The sequence below is a fragment of the Thunnus thynnus genome, chromosome 24 (genome assembly GCF_963924715.1).
Source record: "Thunnus thynnus chromosome 24, fThuThy2.1, whole genome shotgun sequence".
Taxonomy (NCBI): Eukaryota; Metazoa; Chordata; class Actinopteri; order Scombriformes; family Scombridae; genus Thunnus; species Thunnus thynnus.
Genome location: NC_089540.1, coordinates 20,107,915 through 20,127,136, shown reverse-complemented (window position 1 = coordinate 20,127,136; position 19,222 = coordinate 20,107,915). Strand labels below are relative to the sequence as shown.

The following is a 19,222-nucleotide window of genomic DNA, read 5'->3' as shown; positions in this document are numbered from 1 at the left end:
CAACAACAACAAAACTGGTCCTTTAAAGTCTTCCTCTACTCAGAAACATGTTTCTTCACCTTCTTCCTTCAGCTGGATGTTCTTCTCTTCTTCTCTTCTCTGTGCAGAGTTTGTTTTCATTCATCTGCTGAAGGAGGAAAGTTTCTCTCAGATCACTGAACGTCTGACTTTAAGAGGCAGGATCAGTGACATCATAGCTGGTTTGGTCCTATATGTAGGACATGCATTCTCATGCACTCATTTAGTTACGGCAGCCTGCAGGGGACCTGATCCTGTTGGTAACACTGAGATTACACAAGTGTGATGTGGAAACTTGAAGCCTCCAGACCACAAACACTGAGAAAGGACTTAACGGAGAAGAGGAAACATCTGGTGTCCATAAGAAATATTAAACAAGGTAATTGAACCTTTTTTTTTGTCAAAAAAGCAATTGGACAGTAATTATTAAAAAAACAGCACAGAAAGTAGAATATTTTTATGTCTTAAAACATGTCCGGAGGGATGTTTAACCCTCATATATACATACAAATGCACTGAAGTGTCATATAGGTAAAGCGAAAAGCTCAAATGCCAAAAAATGAACTAGTTTCAAGTAATTTAATGTGAATATTTGCAAGTTTTCTTTGTCTTCTTTGATAAAAAAGCAACTTAATTTCTTAGTTTTGAGCTGTTCTTCTCATCTTGGGCTTTGATGTCTTATGCTGAGAATATTTATTGAACAGTTGTCTGTGCATGATGCCATCTCCTCAGCTCTGAAGATTTAGATCTCTGGTCTTTCAACCGCTACAGATCATCCCACAATAGCAACAATTGGTCTATTGGTTCACTAGTTTCTGAGAAAGGAACTGTGCTTTAGTTCAGGTCACGTTCATCACATTCTGGTCTAGAGCCGCTGTTGTCTGATTATACTGATGCAATCTACACAGATACCTATCTGTAGTGTCTAGGGAGGCCCCCTCTGACCTTGATAACCACAGCAATGCTGATTTATCAGAAAGTCTTCCACTTCCCCAAACATCACAGACAGCTGGTCTGAGTCTCAGGGAGAAGAGGCAGTGTTTCTGTTCCTCTGACCTCAATGTCCATGTTCGACTCAGTTCTTTAACCCTAAAGACAGAAAATCCCACCACAGAATTAAAGATTAAAATAGTCGTTTTTAGTCGACATGTTTGCTCTGTTAAAATAAATGTTCAGGTTTGTTCTGTGTTTGGTTGCAGGCTGGTGTTGAGCTCAAAGGAAAATCTGCAACAGTCACTGAAATTTCTGCTGAGAAAGGAAATGAAAGTACGAAGTAAGCAACTAAGTAAGAAGAAGATCAAAAGAAAAGGTACATGTCTCGAGTTTGTCTGCGGTTTCGTCGTCTTCTGTCTGTCATGTTAAACGTATGAGACTGTGAGAACAACTACTAACAATAAAGCAGTGTACAAATACTCCAGTACAAGTAAAAGTCCTGCATGAAACATCTACTGCAGTAAAAGTACATAAGTATTATGAGCTTGATGTAGTTAAAGTATTGCAGTAAAAGTACATAAGTATTATGAGCTTGATGTAGTTAAAGTATTGCAGTAAAAGTACATAAGTATTATGAGCTTGATGTAGTTAAAGTATTGCAGTAAAAGTACATAAGTATTATGAGCTTGATGTAGTTAAAGTATTGCAGTAAAAGTACATAAGTATTATGAGCTTGATGTAGTTAAAGTATTGCAGTAAAAGTACATAAGTATTATGAGCTTGATGTAGTTAAAGTATTGCAGTAAAAGTACATAAGTATTATGAGCTTGATGTAGTTAAAGTATTGCAGTAAAAGTACATAAGTATTATGAGCTTGATGTAGTTAAAGTATTGCAGTAAAAGTACATAAGTATTATGAGCTTGATGTAGTTAAAGTATTGCAGTAAAAGTACATAAGTATTATGAGCTTGATGTGGTTAAAGTATTGCAGTAAAAGTACATAAGTATTATGAGCTTGATGTAGTTAAAGTATTGCAGTAAAAGTACATAAGTATTATGAGCTTGATGTAGTTAAAGTATTGCAGTAAAAGTACATAAGTATTATGAGCTTGATGTAGTTAAAGTATTGCAGTAAAAGTACATAAGTATTATGAGCTTGATGTAGTTAAAGTATTGCAGTAAAAGTACATAAGTATTATGAGCTTGATGTAGTTAAAGTATTGCAGTAAAAGTACATAAGTATTATGAGCTTGATGTAGTTAAAGTATTGCAGTAAAAGTAGTGGTTTGGTCCCTCTGACTGATATATTATTATATACAGTCCCCTCCAAAAGTACTGGAACAGCAAGGCAAATTCCCTTGTTTTTGTTGTTCATTGAAGACATTTGGGTTTAAGATCAAAAGATGAATATGAGACAAGAGTTCAGAATGTCGGCTTTTATTTCCTGGTATTTACATCTAGATGCATTAAACAACTCAGGACATACCACCCTTTGTTTGAACCCACCCATTTTTCAAGTGAGCAAAACTATTGGAACATGTGACTGACAGGTGTTTCTTGTTGACCAGGTGTTGCCTTTAAGGTTGATTGTTCAAACATTAAATAGCTCTGCATGACTAGGCTACTTTTTGGCCTGGGTTTAAACCTATAAAGACTGCATTTCTTGTTAAAGAGGATAAACCAACATGAAGACCAGAGAGCTGTCCATGGGAGAGAAGCAAACCATTTTGAAGCTGAGAAAAGAAGGAAAATCAATCAGAGCCACTGGACAAACATTGAGCATAGCAAGCACAACAATTTGGAATGTCCTGAAAAACAAAGAAACCACTGGTGTACTGAGTAACAAACATTGAACAGGTCAGCCAAGGAAAACAACAGTAAATGATGCCATAAATATTGCGAGAGCTGCGAAGAAAAACCCCAAAACATCAGTAAGTCACATCACCAACGACCTCCACAGTGCAGGGGTGAAGGTAACACAATCCACTGTTCGAAGAAGACTCCGAGAGCAGAAATATAGAGGCCATACCACAAGATGCAAACCACTCATCAGCAGTAAGAATCGGAAGGCCAGATTGAAATTTGCAAAGAAGTACAGAGATGAGCCGCAAAAGTTCTGGAACACAATCTTATGGACTGACGAGACCAAGATTAATCTCTACCAAAGTGATGGAAAGGCCAAAGTGTGGAGAAAGAAAGGAGCTGCTTATGATCCAAAGCATACAAGCTCATCTGTGAAGCATGGTGGAGGTAACGTCATGGCTTGGACGTGCATGGCCACTTCTGGAACAGACTCATGATGATGATGTAACTGATGATGGTAGCAGCAGAATGAATTCCTAAGTGTACAGAAACATTTTGTCTGCCAATTAACGGAGGAATGCATCCAAACTAATCGGGAGGAATTTTATCCTGCAGCAGGACAATGACCCAAAGCACTCTGCTAACAAAACAAAGGACTTCATCAGGGGAAAAAAGTGGAAGGTTTTAGACTGGCCAAGTCAATCACTTGACCTTAACCCAATAGAGCATGCATTTCACCTCCTGAAGAGGAGACTGAAGAGAGAAACCCCCCGAAACAAACAAGAACTGAAAGAAGCTGCAGTAAAAGCCTGGAGTAGCATCACAAATGAAGAATGCAACAGTTTGGTGATGTCAATGGGTCACAGGCTTGAGGCAGTTATTGCAAGCAACGGTTATGCCACCAAATATTAAATGTTGTTTACTTTAAGATTGTTTGTTCCTTTACTTTTGCTCACCTAAAAATGCTGTGGTGTAATACAAATGGTGATATATCCTAAGTTGTGTAACACATCTAAATGTAAATACTAGGAAATAAAAGCTGACGGTCTGAACTCTTGTCTCATACTCATCTTTTGATCTTAAACCCAAATGTCTTCAGTGAACAACAAAAAAAAGGGAATTTGCCTTGCTGTTCCAATACTTTTGGAGGGGACTGTATGACATCATTAGATTACTAATAGTGAAGCATCAGTGTTAGAGCAGCATGTTACTGTTGTAGCTGTGTGTAGATTTGAAATGTGACCCCGACTACACACTGCTTTTTGTAAGACGTCAAAAGACAAAAAGGTTGGAAACCACTGGTTTCATCTTTAACAATGTGTTGTATTTTAAAAGCTTGTTATATTATCCATTGTGTCAAATCTTCATCTGAAAAGTAACTAAAGCTGTCAAATAAATGTAGTGGAGTAGAAAGTACAATATTTCCCTCTGAAATGTAGAAAGTAGCATCACATGGAAATACTCAAGTAAAGTACAAGTACCTCTAACTGTACTTAAATTTCAGCTCCTCAATGTGTTTGAGCCCAAGAACGACTTGTATTAAATATGAAGACTAAACACTGATTTTTACTTTATAATAAATAATGATAAATAATAATGAGCTTGATGTTGATGATGTTTGTCATGTTTTAAGTCATTTATTATTCTGTTTTGTTTCTCCAGGTCGTGTGCGGATCATCGTGGTTGACAGTGTGGATGCAGGTCTGTCTGTCTGAGTATAAAAAGAAAACTATGAGAACCAGCAGATAGAAAATAAATGCTTACATGTCATTTCATTTGTTAAATGGTTAAAAATGAGGCATTTTTTAAGAATTTTAAGTGAAGTTTGTCACTTCCCAAGAATCTGAGAGGGATTTCCCAGATGTGTAGAGAAATTTCACATGCAAAGAAACAAAAAACTAATTAAATTAAATCTTCTTCCAACTTTTAGCTGTTAAACAAGAGTTAAATTTCAATCCAACCTTTGTCCCGCTGTAAAACTAACATGAAACTGAGAGAAGAAGATAATACAAGAAGGAGGCTTCAATGAAGGCCTCTTCAGGTCCACGACAGTCTGTTAGACGCCTCAACATGAATATGAACACTGTGGAAACACCAAATCTTCTTCTGTCATCATGATTCCTGCGTTTAGTCTGAACAGAAGAAGAAGAAAGTCCAGTGAGAAACTTTTTCCTTCAGAATTTATAAAATCCTGTCAGTTAGCAACACTGCATATGAATGATTTTACTTTTCGTTGCTACACATTTCAAAACTCTGTAATTAAGTGAAATTAATTAACAAAACAAAAAACGTCTTTAAAAAAATCGAATATAATAATCAGAATAATCTTCAAAATGGACACAGCAAAAAATGCCACAAATAAGAAAAATTATAAGGACAATAAATTATCAAAAAACAGTAACACACAATAAAAATGATGAGTTATAACAAACTAAATAAATAAAACAAAACAAACAAAACAAAGCCAGAGAGGCTTTTTGTGGCGTTTTCCCACCTTTTTCTTCATGATGACGCAGTTCAAACCCAAAAAACTGAATAGTGAAGAACATTCCAACATATTATGATTTCTAAGTGACCAATGTGCTGTTTTATTAATTAATACAATTAATGAAAATCATATACATGATAAAAAAAACAACAACAGCTGCTTATAATGAGCTTTCCGTTACGTACACTTGCCTGTGACGTAAGACGTTGTCCGTTTATCGCCTGCGTGTTCAACTGAGAGAAGGAGGCTAATGTTACTGGGCTGAAAAAACAGTAAAAATAACAGCTCTAAATTATTTTTTCTAATTTCACCCTTTACTGGACTGATCTGGCTCATCATGGCCGCTTTATTGAGGTTCGTTAAGTGATGACCAGAGTTTCCTGTCGTCATAATTCAGGCTTCAGGTTAATTTAATGCTAGCATTACGCTAACATTGTGTTGTTCACTTCCGTGAACAAAGTAACGGAAAACTGCTGTTTGTCGTGTTAAAGTCTTCGTTAGGTCAGTTTTAAAGGTCTGTGGCAACATTAATTAACCTTATGAACCTTTATGGAGGCCTAACAATTTCAATTTATGATCCACGTGGTTTTAAAGTGCGTGTTTTTACCGTTTTATCAGTTTAAATTCAGATTAACTGTTATATATAGCCTAATAAGAGAAGGCCTCAAGCCTTCCAGGTGAATATGATGAGGTCACGTAGCTGTCAGGTTAATCTGTGTTGACTTACAGTTAAACATTGACTCACATTGCAGTTACATATTCCTGGTTGTATGCTGACTGTTCAGACTATCAATCATCAGTTTGTGACCTCTGACATGTTTAACGTGGTTCAGACTGATGATGATGATGATGATGATGTAACGGCAGAATGAACAGCTGCCTGCCGGTGGTTTTCAGTAAAGCTGACACTGAGTTTCTTTGTGTAATAACTCATATTTTAAAGATGACTTGTTGACGTGGTTTTTCTCTTTTCTGACTTTTGCTTCCTTGTTAAGAGAAAGTTCATCCACTTCTGCTGAACTTCCTTTGTGATTCCTGTCAGTCAGACAAACACGACACGGCGACTCTGTTTGTACTAAACAAATCTGAAACACTAAAAGCTGCAACTACCAATGATGTTAATGTTAAATAAAGTTCAACTACTAATAGGAATAAAATCCTCACGTTAGAGAACCAGAAACCACTAAACAATGAATCAGTTGTCAAAACAGTTTTTCATTGATTAACTAATCAAAGAATTGATTGATAATATTGATGTGTTGTATGAAATATAAAGATTAAACACTGGTTTGAATGAGCTCGATGTTGATGATGTTTGTTTTGTTTCTCCACAGTTTGGGAGTTCGTATGTTGATCATCTTGGTTTGCAGTTTGAATACAGGTCAGTCTGTCTGACTATAAATCCATACATGTTTTATTTAAGAAGTAATGAAATGAGACGAAGCAAAGTGTAAAATAGAATAAAACAGATATGTTTATGTCTTTTAAGGCTTCAAACAAAGCAGAACATGCCTGAAAACGTGTGAATAAGAGGCACGAGTTGAGTCTGTTTCCACCTTTTGAAGTGTTTTAATGTCAGGAAGTGTTTCTGTCCTCTCAGTCAGGTGTCTGGATGAAGTCAAGGCTTATATCGGAGACGTTGCCCTGCTGCCCTGCATCTACAACGACGCCGTGCCTGATAAGGTCACCATCTCCTGGAGGGACAAAGACAACAACAACGTCCTGGACATCAAAGAAAACATCCCGAAGTTGGAATCACAGAGTGAGAAGTTTAAGGGTCGAGTGACGAGTTTCCCTGATCAGTACAAGAAGGGAAACTTCTCCATCAGCCTGGACAGGGTCCAGCAGGGAGACGCCGGCGTGTATGAATGTAACATCCGAGTCCCTGGCGGATCCCAGCAGAAGGTCAAACTCACCGTCACAGGTTGGTTCAAACTCTGAGTTCAAACTGAGAGCAGAACATTTATCAGGCGAGCTTTACACTGAACATAAAAGAAATCAAGACAGAATATAAAAGCAACGCAAAACAATGTAAAAAGACTTTTAGCAGGTCTAGACCGTACTCTTTAATTACAGAAACCCAACAATTCCCCCATGAGCAGCACTTGGCGACAGCAGTAAGGAAAAACCCCCCTTTAACGGGTAGAAACCTCAAGCAGAACCAGACTCTTGGTGGGCATCTGCTTTGACCGGTTGGGTTGAGAGAGGGGGGGCGGGGCAGTATTTCCTCAACAATCTTTGACAGGCGGTAAGGCAGTGATAAATATCTGACAACTGGCATTTATGATAGTGCAGCAACCAGCACAGCGCTGGTAAACTGACGAGAGGAGAAAATGGGTCGTAGTCGTCTCAGAACCACGTCTCTTCCTGTTTTTCTGTTTCTCTGTTTCTGCCACTTGGTGATTTTATCAACAAGAGCAAACTGAATACTTGCTGTAAATGTAATTTATGTAATGTAAATAACATTTAATGGTCTGATCTGGTGATTCTTACAGTATCTGCTGTCCACAGCTGTATGAAAGCTTCTTCTTCAGTTCATTAAATCTCTGCAGCATCTGAAGGCAGCAGCACCGATACGTTGATAAATCTGCTGCGTCAGAGCACAGTGACGTTACGCACGGCAGTGTTTACCTTAATCATCTGAAAACCTCGGGCCAGATACATAAATGATGCATACCAACAAAAGCCATGAATACGCCATTACCTGCTCATAAACTGGTAATAAAACTCACATGTCCTTCAGACCAGCGGACGCATGTTCTTCTAAAGCGATCTGAGGCGGATGTTTATGTTGATGACCAGCTGCACTGATTTATAAACACATTTGTCAAATGCCAAAGTAATTTTTATCATTCTTTTAATTTACACAGGAGTGTAACGTTTTATTTTTATTTCATCCTTAGTTGCGTCACATCTTGTAAAGTTTAGATATGAACGCTGTTAAATGTGATGACGTTTCTTTGATATCACTGCTGAGTTAACCGTATAGACGCTATAAAGGTGGCACTTCTTTATTTCCAGTGAGTTTCATTGACAGACTGGTGGAGCAGATATCATGTTGATATGAAGCTGGTTCAGGTGTGTCTTCATCCATTTATGGCTCATTGTGGGAGTAGAAATGAGGCTCGTGCACATGCGTCCAGTTATAAAACAGAACTTTATAAATCTGACGAGAAGAATCCGTCTGCACGTTTCTGACTTTGTGCGTACAAACAGTTTTAGTCATCAATCTACAGTTTTATGCATCTGGTCTCAGGATTCTGCAGAATAACCACCCACACCTCTACACACCTCTACACACCTCTACACACATCAGACCGGTCGTTATAACTGGATATTCTTATGAAGGAGACGTCGGTTCAGCAGCTCATCAGCTTCTTTTCATGTTTTATTCTTGAGACACATCGCAGTGTAAACGCTGTTGTGTATCATTAATTATTAAACACTGTGACCATTTACGAGGTGAGACAGGATACATTTGGCCAGATCTTGACTCTTGGGACATCCAAAGCTGGATATCCCCCCCCCCCCCTTCAGAACTCATTCCAGCTCCGCTGTGTCCAGATTGGATCTACATGGCTAAACTAGAAATTGCGTGTGATTGCTGAAAGCGAATTTAGATTGCATAACTGGAAGCTGAACACTATTGAAAAATCTAGCAAGATTAAAATCTGCAATGGGTGGAATTGAACCTGCATCCTCATGTTTGTAAGACAGACATGCTATTCATTGAGATGACATGTCACACAGCAATGCCAGGCCAGATTGTAGTATTTAGTCTGTCAGTTGCATGAAATTGACAAAAAGCTCGGCTAATAAAGCAAATTGACATCAGCTGTGCACTCAGAAACTTTGGCTCTAAAAGGAGTTGAGAAGTAACATGATTGCTGGATTACTAAGACTGGATCTGTAGAACTGGAAAAGATGTATTTAACAAGAATAGCAATCCACATTCTAGGTAATAATGTGAAGGGAAGGATGTGTGATGATGATATCGTTCGAAGGAAGAGCTGACGAAGTTCTTATTTTGTAGACGTTTATTAGACGATGGCCATCGGGTCCATTCCATGTATAAAGATGGTCTGGGCACCGTACCACTGTCGGTGCATAGCTTATATGGGGTTACACATCTGTATCTTATCACATGAATAACATAGGTTTTCCATGGGCACTAGGTCAGTTGGGAGCCATCCAATCATGTAATTGACAGCTACCTCACAACATATTATGTATCATTACATACCACATCTGGAACAGTTCCAAACTTGACCATGGATCCATTGTTTGTATCTCTAAGGTCCCCCCGAAGGGCCATACCATATTACCTAAGGTGACATGCAGACTCTGAAATGTTTATGTCACATGTCCAACACCCAAAATCAGTAAAATACATAGGGTCAGATAAAAATCATACTAACATAATGTTAATGTAAACTAGAGTGGAATTGAATTATGGTACATGATAGAGATGTAAAGCAATTTTGTACATGACAGCAATATTATGAGCAGGTATCGAACACACAACCTTGTCAACTAAGGTGAAGCTGATCAAAGAACAGTGTTCTAAACCATTGAGCCAACAGACATTCCCAGTAATGAGAGGAAAATGCATTTGTCTCAAACTAGAGCTTGAAGCCCAGAGATTTGTACATCATTAGTGAAAGCAAGACTAGTTTAACATGAATGAATGATGTGTAAAAAGTGTTTTGAAGGAAGAGAGAATCTGTAAGTTTAAGAAACTGCAGTGAGAGAAGACACACATCCTGCAGACTGTATTGCAGGCAATGAGAACATGACAGGGACTCTCTATCAATTAAGGTTCAGATCTCAAAAACTATAAGTCCTATGTGAAATGTATTTACATGTTGAGAGAGAGGAGGCTTGTGGCAACATACTGAGGTGAGATATGTGCTTGAGGAGTTAAAATTGTGGGAGGGACAGCTGTTTAGAAAAACATTTCTGGTCACCTTTATAGTCTTCTGGTCTGCATGTCTTGCAGATGTGGTAATCCAGCCCAGAAGTAACAAATGTGTGGACTAGTTTTTCTGCACCAGAAAGGGTGTTCTCAATTTTTGCAATATTACGTAAGTGGAAAAAGGCAATTTCAGTTTCAGCTGCAGCACAACATGATAATGAACAGCTGATCTGAGCTGCTGCTGAAAGTTTATTTTATTGTTCAGCGGATCCCGTTTACCTCTGATTTGGTTTCTTGTCTTCCTGGAGTCTGTTCACAAGATCAGACAAGAATCCATTTTATCAGCATCCTGTATCCGTGTTTCCTCGGACGGTGTTTCCCTGTTGAGCTGCAGTGGAAGTAAATCAATCAATCAATCAATCAATCAATCAAACTTTGTTTGTAGAGCACCTTTATACAGGTTAGTTCAATTCAAAGTGCTTCACAGATGACTGACGACCTGATAAGAAGACAGAACTAATGACTGATGCACACAAAACAAATACATTCAAATGATGTGATAATAATAAAATAGAGTGAAAAAAAATCAAATCAATATAATATTAATAAAAAATAAAAGATAAAATTCAATTTTACAACATGAATACAATAAAATAGGTGAATAAAATAAGTAAATAATGTCTGTAAATCATTTAAAGTCATGTGACAGCGACGATGATGATGATGATGATGGTTAAGTGTTGAAATGCTGCCACCTGCTGGTCACTTTGGTTCTCAACTGGTTTTTACTCCCTTGCAGGGAACAAAAAGTCATGTGAAATTATATAAATGATTATATTTATGTTAAAGAAATGCAACGGTTAGAAATTTGACGTTCAAACTTTAATTAGGTCTCGTTATTGATCACGAACAGCAGCCAATCAGAAAACGGTAATTTGGCGTTCTTCTTAACTGATCACTGATGTGATCTGATTTTATTATTTATGATGTTTGTTATGATGGAAATTTTGATGTTATTTGACTAAAAACTGCATTTTTACATAATTTTGGACCATTATCATGACAATAATAACGACACACAGTTGTTAAAACAGCCTGATAGTGAACAGATTTGAACAGTGATTTCCTCGTCCATCTTTATCTTATCAATACTGTAATTGGTCTAGTTCTTAATCAATTTTCTCATCAGTTCTTTTTCTTTACTAAACAATCGTTTTTTAAGAATTAATTCAGTACAGGATTAGAAGAGATTTATATTTTTAAATATGATAAAATGCTGAACATTAATGTTTCCATCAACAAAGTCACTGTATAAATCCAATAATATCTCACTGGAAAGAAATCAAACATGCCAGTAAAATAAATAATATTCCTGACATTAGAATGTCACTTGTCAAATTTTAATTTATGTTACAAACTAAGCGAACACAGTCACCGACAAATACAGCAGAGAAGAGGACAGAGAAGCTACACAGGAGGCCTTCAGGTACAGTGTTGAGTGTAGGTCACCTGTGTTTTGGAAGCGCTCAGAGTCCGATGCACAAATTTGACTGTAGTTACACACGTAAAACAGATGAAAATTGACTTGATAGCGCTGTGAAAAAGCAGGAAAACCCTGAAGTCTGATGATAAAACCGTGAAATTGTGCGTTCAGATGTAGCTGACATTAAAAACAGACACAAACAAAGAACACCTCAACGCCCCCCTTTCAAAAATATGGCTTCTAGTGCCCCCTGATGTTCTCTGAATGCCCCCTGGGGGGCGGTGTTACACCACATTTGGTGACCCATCAGATTCTGTGACCTGCACTGTTGGTTAGATGTTCTCAGATCCTTTACGCGCTGTAAAAATACTTCATTACAAGTAAAAAAATCTACCTAAAGTACTAAAGTAAAAGTACTAATTTTGCAGAAAAGCGGGCTGTAATACTTGTTACCTTATGTAGGATTTTAAATGAAGTATTTTTACATAAGAAGACATAAATGACAATCAATCTCAGGAGATGATTGAAATGTTTCAGGTGAGTTTTCATCTCAGGGCTGCTGCTAATTATTATTTCATGATTGATTAAACTGCCAATCCATGAAATAATAGTTTAGTCAATAAAATGTCATTGACTAAGCAAATCATCACATTTGAGGAGCTGGAATAAGAAAATATTTGGTGTTTTTGCTCGAAAAATGACTGAAACAAAGTTAGTTTTCTTTCAGATATATTCTGTCGGTGTTTCTCTGCCTCATGTTTTCATCTAACAAACCTCACAAAAACTTACAACTTTACTTTTCCTTGTCAAGCTCCAGATTCTGTGTATAAAGAGTTTAAACTGACGTGTTGAATCGTTCTTGTTGCAGGTGAACGTCCTAAAAAACCACCGACTCCTCCAGCACGAACAGGTGGCGCCGCTGCAGTAACACCAGCCTCCCTCCGGCTGCTGCTGCTCTCTGCTGGTCTGTCTGTGTTACTGTGCAGTTTGACTGTAAACTGCAACAGTATCCTGCTTTAATCACTGCTTCACCTGCAAGTTCAGCCTAAACAATGACAGCTTAGAAACCTGTCACTGCATTCCTACAAAATAATGAAGAGTTCTGTTCTAAAACTGTTAAAGGACCAAAAAAAACCAACTTTATTTCAGTAATAAATCAGTTTTTAAGTCCCAGAAATCCTTTAAAAAGCACCAACATTTGGCTTAACATGTCATTCAAAGTGTGAATGCGGAGCCACTTTAAATTAGTTTTGCGACACATCATAAAAGCTCAGACATCGCTAATATATTAATATAAGAAGTGTTGGTAAGTTAATTATCAAGATACAGATATTTTGGTTGTATTTATTATTCAGTAAGACCCAGAATAAGGCCTGTAAACCTGCTCAACACACAGGTAGGGGGCGCTACAGCATGACACAGTAAGAGGAAGCTGAGTTTGACGTCTTATTCCTACACGCAATGTTTTTTTTCCGAGAATGGTGAAGTCATGACCCACCCAACTCTGCCTCTGATTGGCTGACCCTGATATTCTTACCCCGACCAGTCTCACTCCTCATGCCTCAACCTGACCAACCTGACCAACCCGACCAACGGAGGCAAAGACCACCAGCCAATCAGAGGCAGAGTAGGGCGGGGCGGGACTTCACCATCCTTGGGAAAAAGATTTGGTGTTCTTCACAGAGATGTCGCACATCGTGTCTTCTGTTTTGTTTTGTTTTGTTTTGACTTTCCTCTGTGCTGCGTTTTCAGACGACTCACAACTGGAAACGTTTCCGACTTCCTTGCAAAGGTTTAACGGAACAGAGACGCCGACACTGCAAGAGAAGATTCCAGTGGCGTTAAACTCTCAAAATGAAGAATCAGTCGGCTATTGAGTGTAGTACTCTGATTAAAATATATTATATATATATATATTATAATAACATATATAGACAGACAGGTGACAAAGGAAAAACTGGTCCAACTGGTCTGAGTGCTGGACCCCTACAGTGAGGGGGTCTGGGGGTTCTGTTATGCTGGCATGGTTTGGGGAAAGGTTACTGCTAATCAATACAAAGTAGTTGTGAGTGATCAGCTTTATCCTATGATGAAACATGTCTATCCTGATGGAAGTGGTCTCTTCCAGGTGTTCCTCGGCCTTGTTATTGATCCTACAGTCTCTGAACATCATTGTTCATAAAGATCTTCCTCATGTGGTGCTGTGATGATGATGCTGGGTTGAGATCTGGTGACTGTGAAGGTCGTAACATATGATTCACATCATTCACTGTCATCTTTGAAGAGACCACTCCCATCAGGATAGACATGTTTCATCACAGGATAAAGCTGATCACTCACAACTACTTTGTATTGATTAGCAGTGACCTTTCCCCAAACCATGCCAGCATAACAGAGCCCCCAGTCCAGCACTCAAGTTTGCTGCCGTCGTTGTAGAAACACAATTAGTTTTAATGAGCCAGTGTCGCCTCCACCTGAACGTAAGAGCACGCCGAGTTGGTTCACTGAGGTCGAGTGTTTGTATCAGCTGGTCCATCAGCGTCACTGTTCTTGTCTGGACGAAGTTTGCGTCACATCACGAGTGAAACTTCAACTGAAGAAGCAGAAACACGTCGGAACTGAAGAAAACATGACCGAAAACAAATCAAACCTCCCTTTTGAGTGTTTCTGTAATGTTTAAAACTGATCCGCCCAACAAACAGCACCAAATATCTCCATGTCTTGTTGTGTAGACTAGATTTCACTACATTTCCTTTAGCTGCTTCACAGCTCGCTCACAGGAGGAAAGCTGTTAAAGAGCAACAGATACAAACCCTGGAGCCAAAAACCAAAACGTCCACTAAAACCAGGGTTCCCAAACACTCAGCTGGGAGCCCGAACATTAAAACGCAGGTCAGATTTCAAACAAACACGCGCTGAGGTGTAAAATGTTCAGATCTGATAACTGCTGGTTAAAAATATGAAGGATACTAATAATGTGCTGCGTCACAGTTTCAGATTAATGCTGAACTGATCCTGTTCAGGTTTAATGTGTGAAAAACAACAGTCAGATATAATATAATAATAACAATAATACGACGTATTGATGCATTTTGGAGCAGAACTCTTTATTTGAAACATTTCTGAAGGACTTTTCATAATTTTTTGATGTGATGATTTGAATTATTTATACATTTATTAGAAACATGAAGGCAGAGATTATCTGTAGCAGCGAGGTTCAAAATGAAGCACTAAATACATTCTATTTATCTGTTGACTGTCAGGAAAATGTGCCCAATATAGATTTATTTATTTCTGTTATTTACCTTTTTATCTGTTAAAACAGTTAAAACTGTTTTAACTTACTTTCAAGATGGACATAAAACATGAAAATTAAGTGACAAAATCTTAAAAACAAAAACATAAACATCCAAATCAAAACAGCTTCTTACAAATCAATAAATGTCATTAATAACTGAAAACAACAAGTTTTTCAGTTCAAATCCCAAAAATAATCTACATTTATGTTGTAAATTGTTCCTTTAATCAACTGATCTGTAGATTAACGGCAGAATATTGTATAACATTTCATCATAAACATAATATTTGAGCCCAGTTTAAGTTAAATGTAATCATCTTAACACAAAGTGTGTTTATTACTTTTATGGGATAAATTACAGTTCAGTTATTAAACTGTATATATCATCATATTTAGTTATTTTTCACATTTTGTTCTTGACTGAAACGTCACTTTCCATTTCCATCACCTGTATGCAGGTCATTCCTCATCATCGGTATTATTTTAATATTAAACACATGTTGATTTGTCATTAATCAATGATGAATGATTCTGACTTGTAGTCCTGAACACTGAAGGCAGATACTAGAAGCACCTTAATAGCAGATTTACATGTTATTTACAGTTAGTTCACGTGTTTTTACATCTTGCGATCTTAAGTAAAAGTGCATCTGTTTGCTTTGATGCTTTGTCTTTTCTATATTTTTATATTCATATAAAGCAAAGATCAACACAAGCTGTTGTGTGTGACACGTCTTACTTATATTTACTTTGTGTATCAAGTCATAAGTATTGCTTTTTCTATATTGTAGTTCTGTGTATTACGTGCTCTGTGTGGAGGTTTTTACCTCACCTGAGGGCAAAGTGTATTGTTTGTTTGTAAATCTGGAATATACAAACAAAAATGACGTCACCTACCTTGATTTTTTTATTCCATAAATGAATCCTTTTATCCATCTCAGGAATTACTGCTGGAAGGACAAAGGGAAAACACCTGCACCTTAAACAATGATCCACATTCAAAGGATTCAATTTCCATGTGTTGATTTTTTCATGTGAAGTAATTTCTGAAGGAAATTCTGTTGACTGAAGTTTGTTTTATTCTGAAATAAAATCTGAAAGTGAAGTTGAGTGTTTGTGTTTGTGACTGGAGAGTTTTCAGCAGTAACGACTTTCTGACACTAGATGGAGCCACTTCATCACCATTAAACTGTTACTGTTATTACCAGTACTGCATATACTACTACTATTATTACCACCAGTACTGCATATACTACTACTATTACTACCACCAGTACTGCATATACTACTATTATTATTACCACCAGTACTGCATATACTACTACTATTATTACCACCAGTACTGCATATACTACTACTATTATTACCAGTACTGCATATACTACTACTATTATTACCACCAGTACTGCATATACTACTACTATTATTACCAGTACTGCATATACTACTACTATTATTACCAGTACTGCATATACTACTACTATTATTACCACCAGTCCTGCATCTACTACTACTATTATTACCACCAGTACTGCATATACTACTATTATTATTACCACCAGTACTGCATATACTACTACTATTATTACCACCAGTACTGCATATACTGCTACTATTATTACCACCAGTACTGCATATACTGCTACTATTATTACCACCAGTACTGCATATACTACTACTATTATTACCACCAGTACTGCATATACTACTACTATTATTACCACCAGTACTGCATATACTACTACTACTATTATTACCACTAGTACTGCATATACTACTACTACTATTATTACCACTAGTACTGCATATACTACTACTATTATTATTACCACTAGTACTGCATATACTACTACTACTATTATTACCACCAGTACTGCATATACTACTACTATTATTATTACCACTAGTACTGCATATACTACTACTATTATTACCAGTACTGCATATACTACTACTATTATTACCACCAGTACTGCATATACTACTACTATTATTACCACCAGTACTGCATATACTACTACTATTATTACCAGTACTGCATATACTACTACTATTATTACCACCAGTACTGCATATACTACTACTATTATTACCACCAGTACTGCATATACTACTACTATTATTACCACCAGTCCTGCATCTACTACTACTGTTATTACCACTAGTACTGCATATACTAATACTATTATTACCACTAGTACTGCATATACTAGTACTACTATTATTACCACTAGTACTGCATATACTACTACTATTATTACCACCAGTACTGCATATACTACTACTATTATTACCAGTACTGCATATACTACTACTATTATTACCACCAGTACTGCATATACTACTACTATTATTACCACCAGTACTGCATATACTACTACTATTATTACCAGTACTGCATATACTACTACTATTATTACCACCAGTACTGCATATACTACTACTATTATTACCACCAGTACTGCATATACTACTACTATTATTACCACCAGTCCTGCATCTACTACTACTGTTATTACCACCAGTACTGCATATACTACTACTATTATTACCACCAGTACTGCATATACTACTACTATTATTACCACCAGTACTGCATCTACTACTCAAAACCAACAATCTGCCCTTCTATGTAATTTTTGAAACAGAGGACCTGAATCTCATTTTACTGTCGACAGTAGAGTTTGTTGTAAGTTCAAACACTCAGGTGACATCATTTACGTCCGTCAGCATCTCTTCAGTTTCTTTGTTCATCTTTGTCACTTCTCTTTTTCCAGACGTCCCCATCACTCCGTCCAATGACTGCAAACCTGTGCCTGTTTTCTCTCACACTAACTACAACAATCTTCATAAATGTTTTGTGGACAAAGTCATTGACTGAACTCCTTTTCTACTGTTTCATTAGATGACATCTCTAAATTGTTACACACAGTTAAACCTTCACCTTCATTAAACATTCTTCCCTCATCCTTGTTTTTAAAGGTTTTATTCAATTGGTTCCTCTATTGTAGCCATGATCGGTCTCTCCAACTCGCTTTGTCCCTAACCAGATGATGGGAAATGCTCATTATTGGTGTTACTTGATACTGTTGATCATGGTATTCTATTAAAAAGGTTAAACCAGTTAGTGGATTGGTTCTCATCTTGCTGACAGGAGTTTTTCGGTCTCTGTGGGTCAGCACTTCTGTCATGCGATGCCCCACAGGGTTCCATCATGGGTCCTATGTTGTTCTCTTTATAAATGCTGCGTCTTGCACAGATTAATTAGCCATTATAGCGGAATCGCTAATCATTTTTATGCCGATGATATTCAGTTGTATTACTCTTTTAAACCTGATGAGAGTCAGCAATTGTCCATTTTAAACAAATGTTTGGGTGCCATCAGGATTTGGATGGAAGACAACTGCCTTCAGTTAAAAGCAAATAAGAGGAAGCTCTTATAATTGTTCCTGAAAATTTTATTCCAAGCATCAAGCAGCATATGGGGTCGTTAAGTCTTTAGGTGTCATCTTTGACCAATCATAGACATTTGATAATCTTGTCAGTCAGCTTATGTGCTCATGTTTTTTTTCCAGTTGAGGAATGTTGCTAAATTAAGATCTGTGGTGACCAGGGTTGTGATGGAGATGATTATCAATGCTCTTATTTCTTCTCCTCTAGATTATTGTAACGCTCTTTTTACCTGTTCAAATCAAACGTCTCTGAACCGTCTTCAGACAGGCGTTTGGTTATCCTGTCTGAATAGTGGCTTATTTCCTCGTCTGCGTTTTGGAACTTCTGTACTTGTTTATATGTCTCTGTCCTTATTTGTTTGTTGTTGCTGTGATTTTAACTTGTCAGCCCTGCGCTGTTTGTTGTCATTGCTATTTTTAATATTGCCTTTAATAGTGTATTTTTCATTAATGTAAAGCACTTTGGTGGTGAAGGGAGGCTAACGTCAGAGGACTGAAAGAACAACAAAATAAACTCTTTAAACTAATTCAAGACTTTAGTGGACATCTGACCCATCATGGATGTTTTAATGAGGTTAGTTATGTGATGGGCGGAGTTTACTCTCATCCCAATAAAGCTTCAGGTTAAACTAACTTAACGCTGGTGAGCCTGAGGCTAACAGCCATTTCATGCATTGTTCATTTCCAACAGCAAAGATAAGAAAAACACACACTTGGTCTTCTTAAAGTCTTCATTAGGTCAGTTTTAACGGTCTGTGGCAACATTAATTAACCTTATAAACCTTTATGGAGGCCTAACAATTTAAACTTATGATCTACGTGGTTTTAAAGT

The 19,222-nt window shown here is 37.3% G+C and overlaps 1 protein-coding gene across 4 annotated transcripts; it reads left to right on the top strand.

Annotated features, from left to right (window-relative positions):
• Positions 1 to 239: 239 nt before the first annotated feature.
• On the top strand, positions 240 to 16,043 carry LOC137177496 (V-set domain containing T-cell activation inhibitor 1-like). 4 transcript variants are annotated; one of them, XM_067583852.1, is made up of 6 exons: positions 240 to 397; positions 1,218 to 1,327; positions 4,417 to 4,455; positions 6,577 to 6,623; positions 6,843 to 7,166; positions 12,509 to 16,043. In XM_067583852.1, exons 4-6 carry the CDS (start codon positions 6,590 to 6,592, stop codon positions 12,658 to 12,660), a joined length of 510 nt encoding a protein of 169 aa, XP_067439953.1. In that variant the 5' UTR covers positions 240 to 397; positions 1,218 to 1,327; positions 4,417 to 4,455; positions 6,577 to 6,589; the 3' UTR covers positions 12,661 to 16,043. The 4 variants fall into 4 exon arrangements, with proteins under 4 accessions (XP_067439953.1, XP_067439952.1, XP_067439951.1 ...); XM_067583851.1 differs by lacking the exons at positions 240 to 397; positions 1,218 to 1,327; positions 4,417 to 4,455 and adding an exon at positions 5,161 to 5,596 and having other exon boundaries at positions 12,509 to 12,604; positions 15,880 to 16,043; XM_067583850.1 differs by lacking the exons at positions 240 to 397; positions 1,218 to 1,327; positions 4,417 to 4,455 and adding an exon at positions 5,182 to 5,596.
• Positions 16,044 to 19,222: the final 3,179 nt, after the last annotated feature.

What these genes read in the sequence shown, in the direction of transcription:
- LOC137177496 (XM_067583850.1), top strand. An exon ending in GGTTTGCAGTTTGAATACAG is followed by an intron (nt 6,624 to 6,842) that starts GTCAGTCTGTCT and finishes CTGTCCTCTCAG; the next exon opens with TCAGGTGTCTGGATGAAGTC. An exon ending in GGTCAAACTCACCGTCACAG is followed by an intron (nt 7,167 to 12,508) that starts GTTGGTTCAAAC and finishes TTCTTGTTGCAG; the next exon opens with GTGAACGTCCTAAAAAACCA.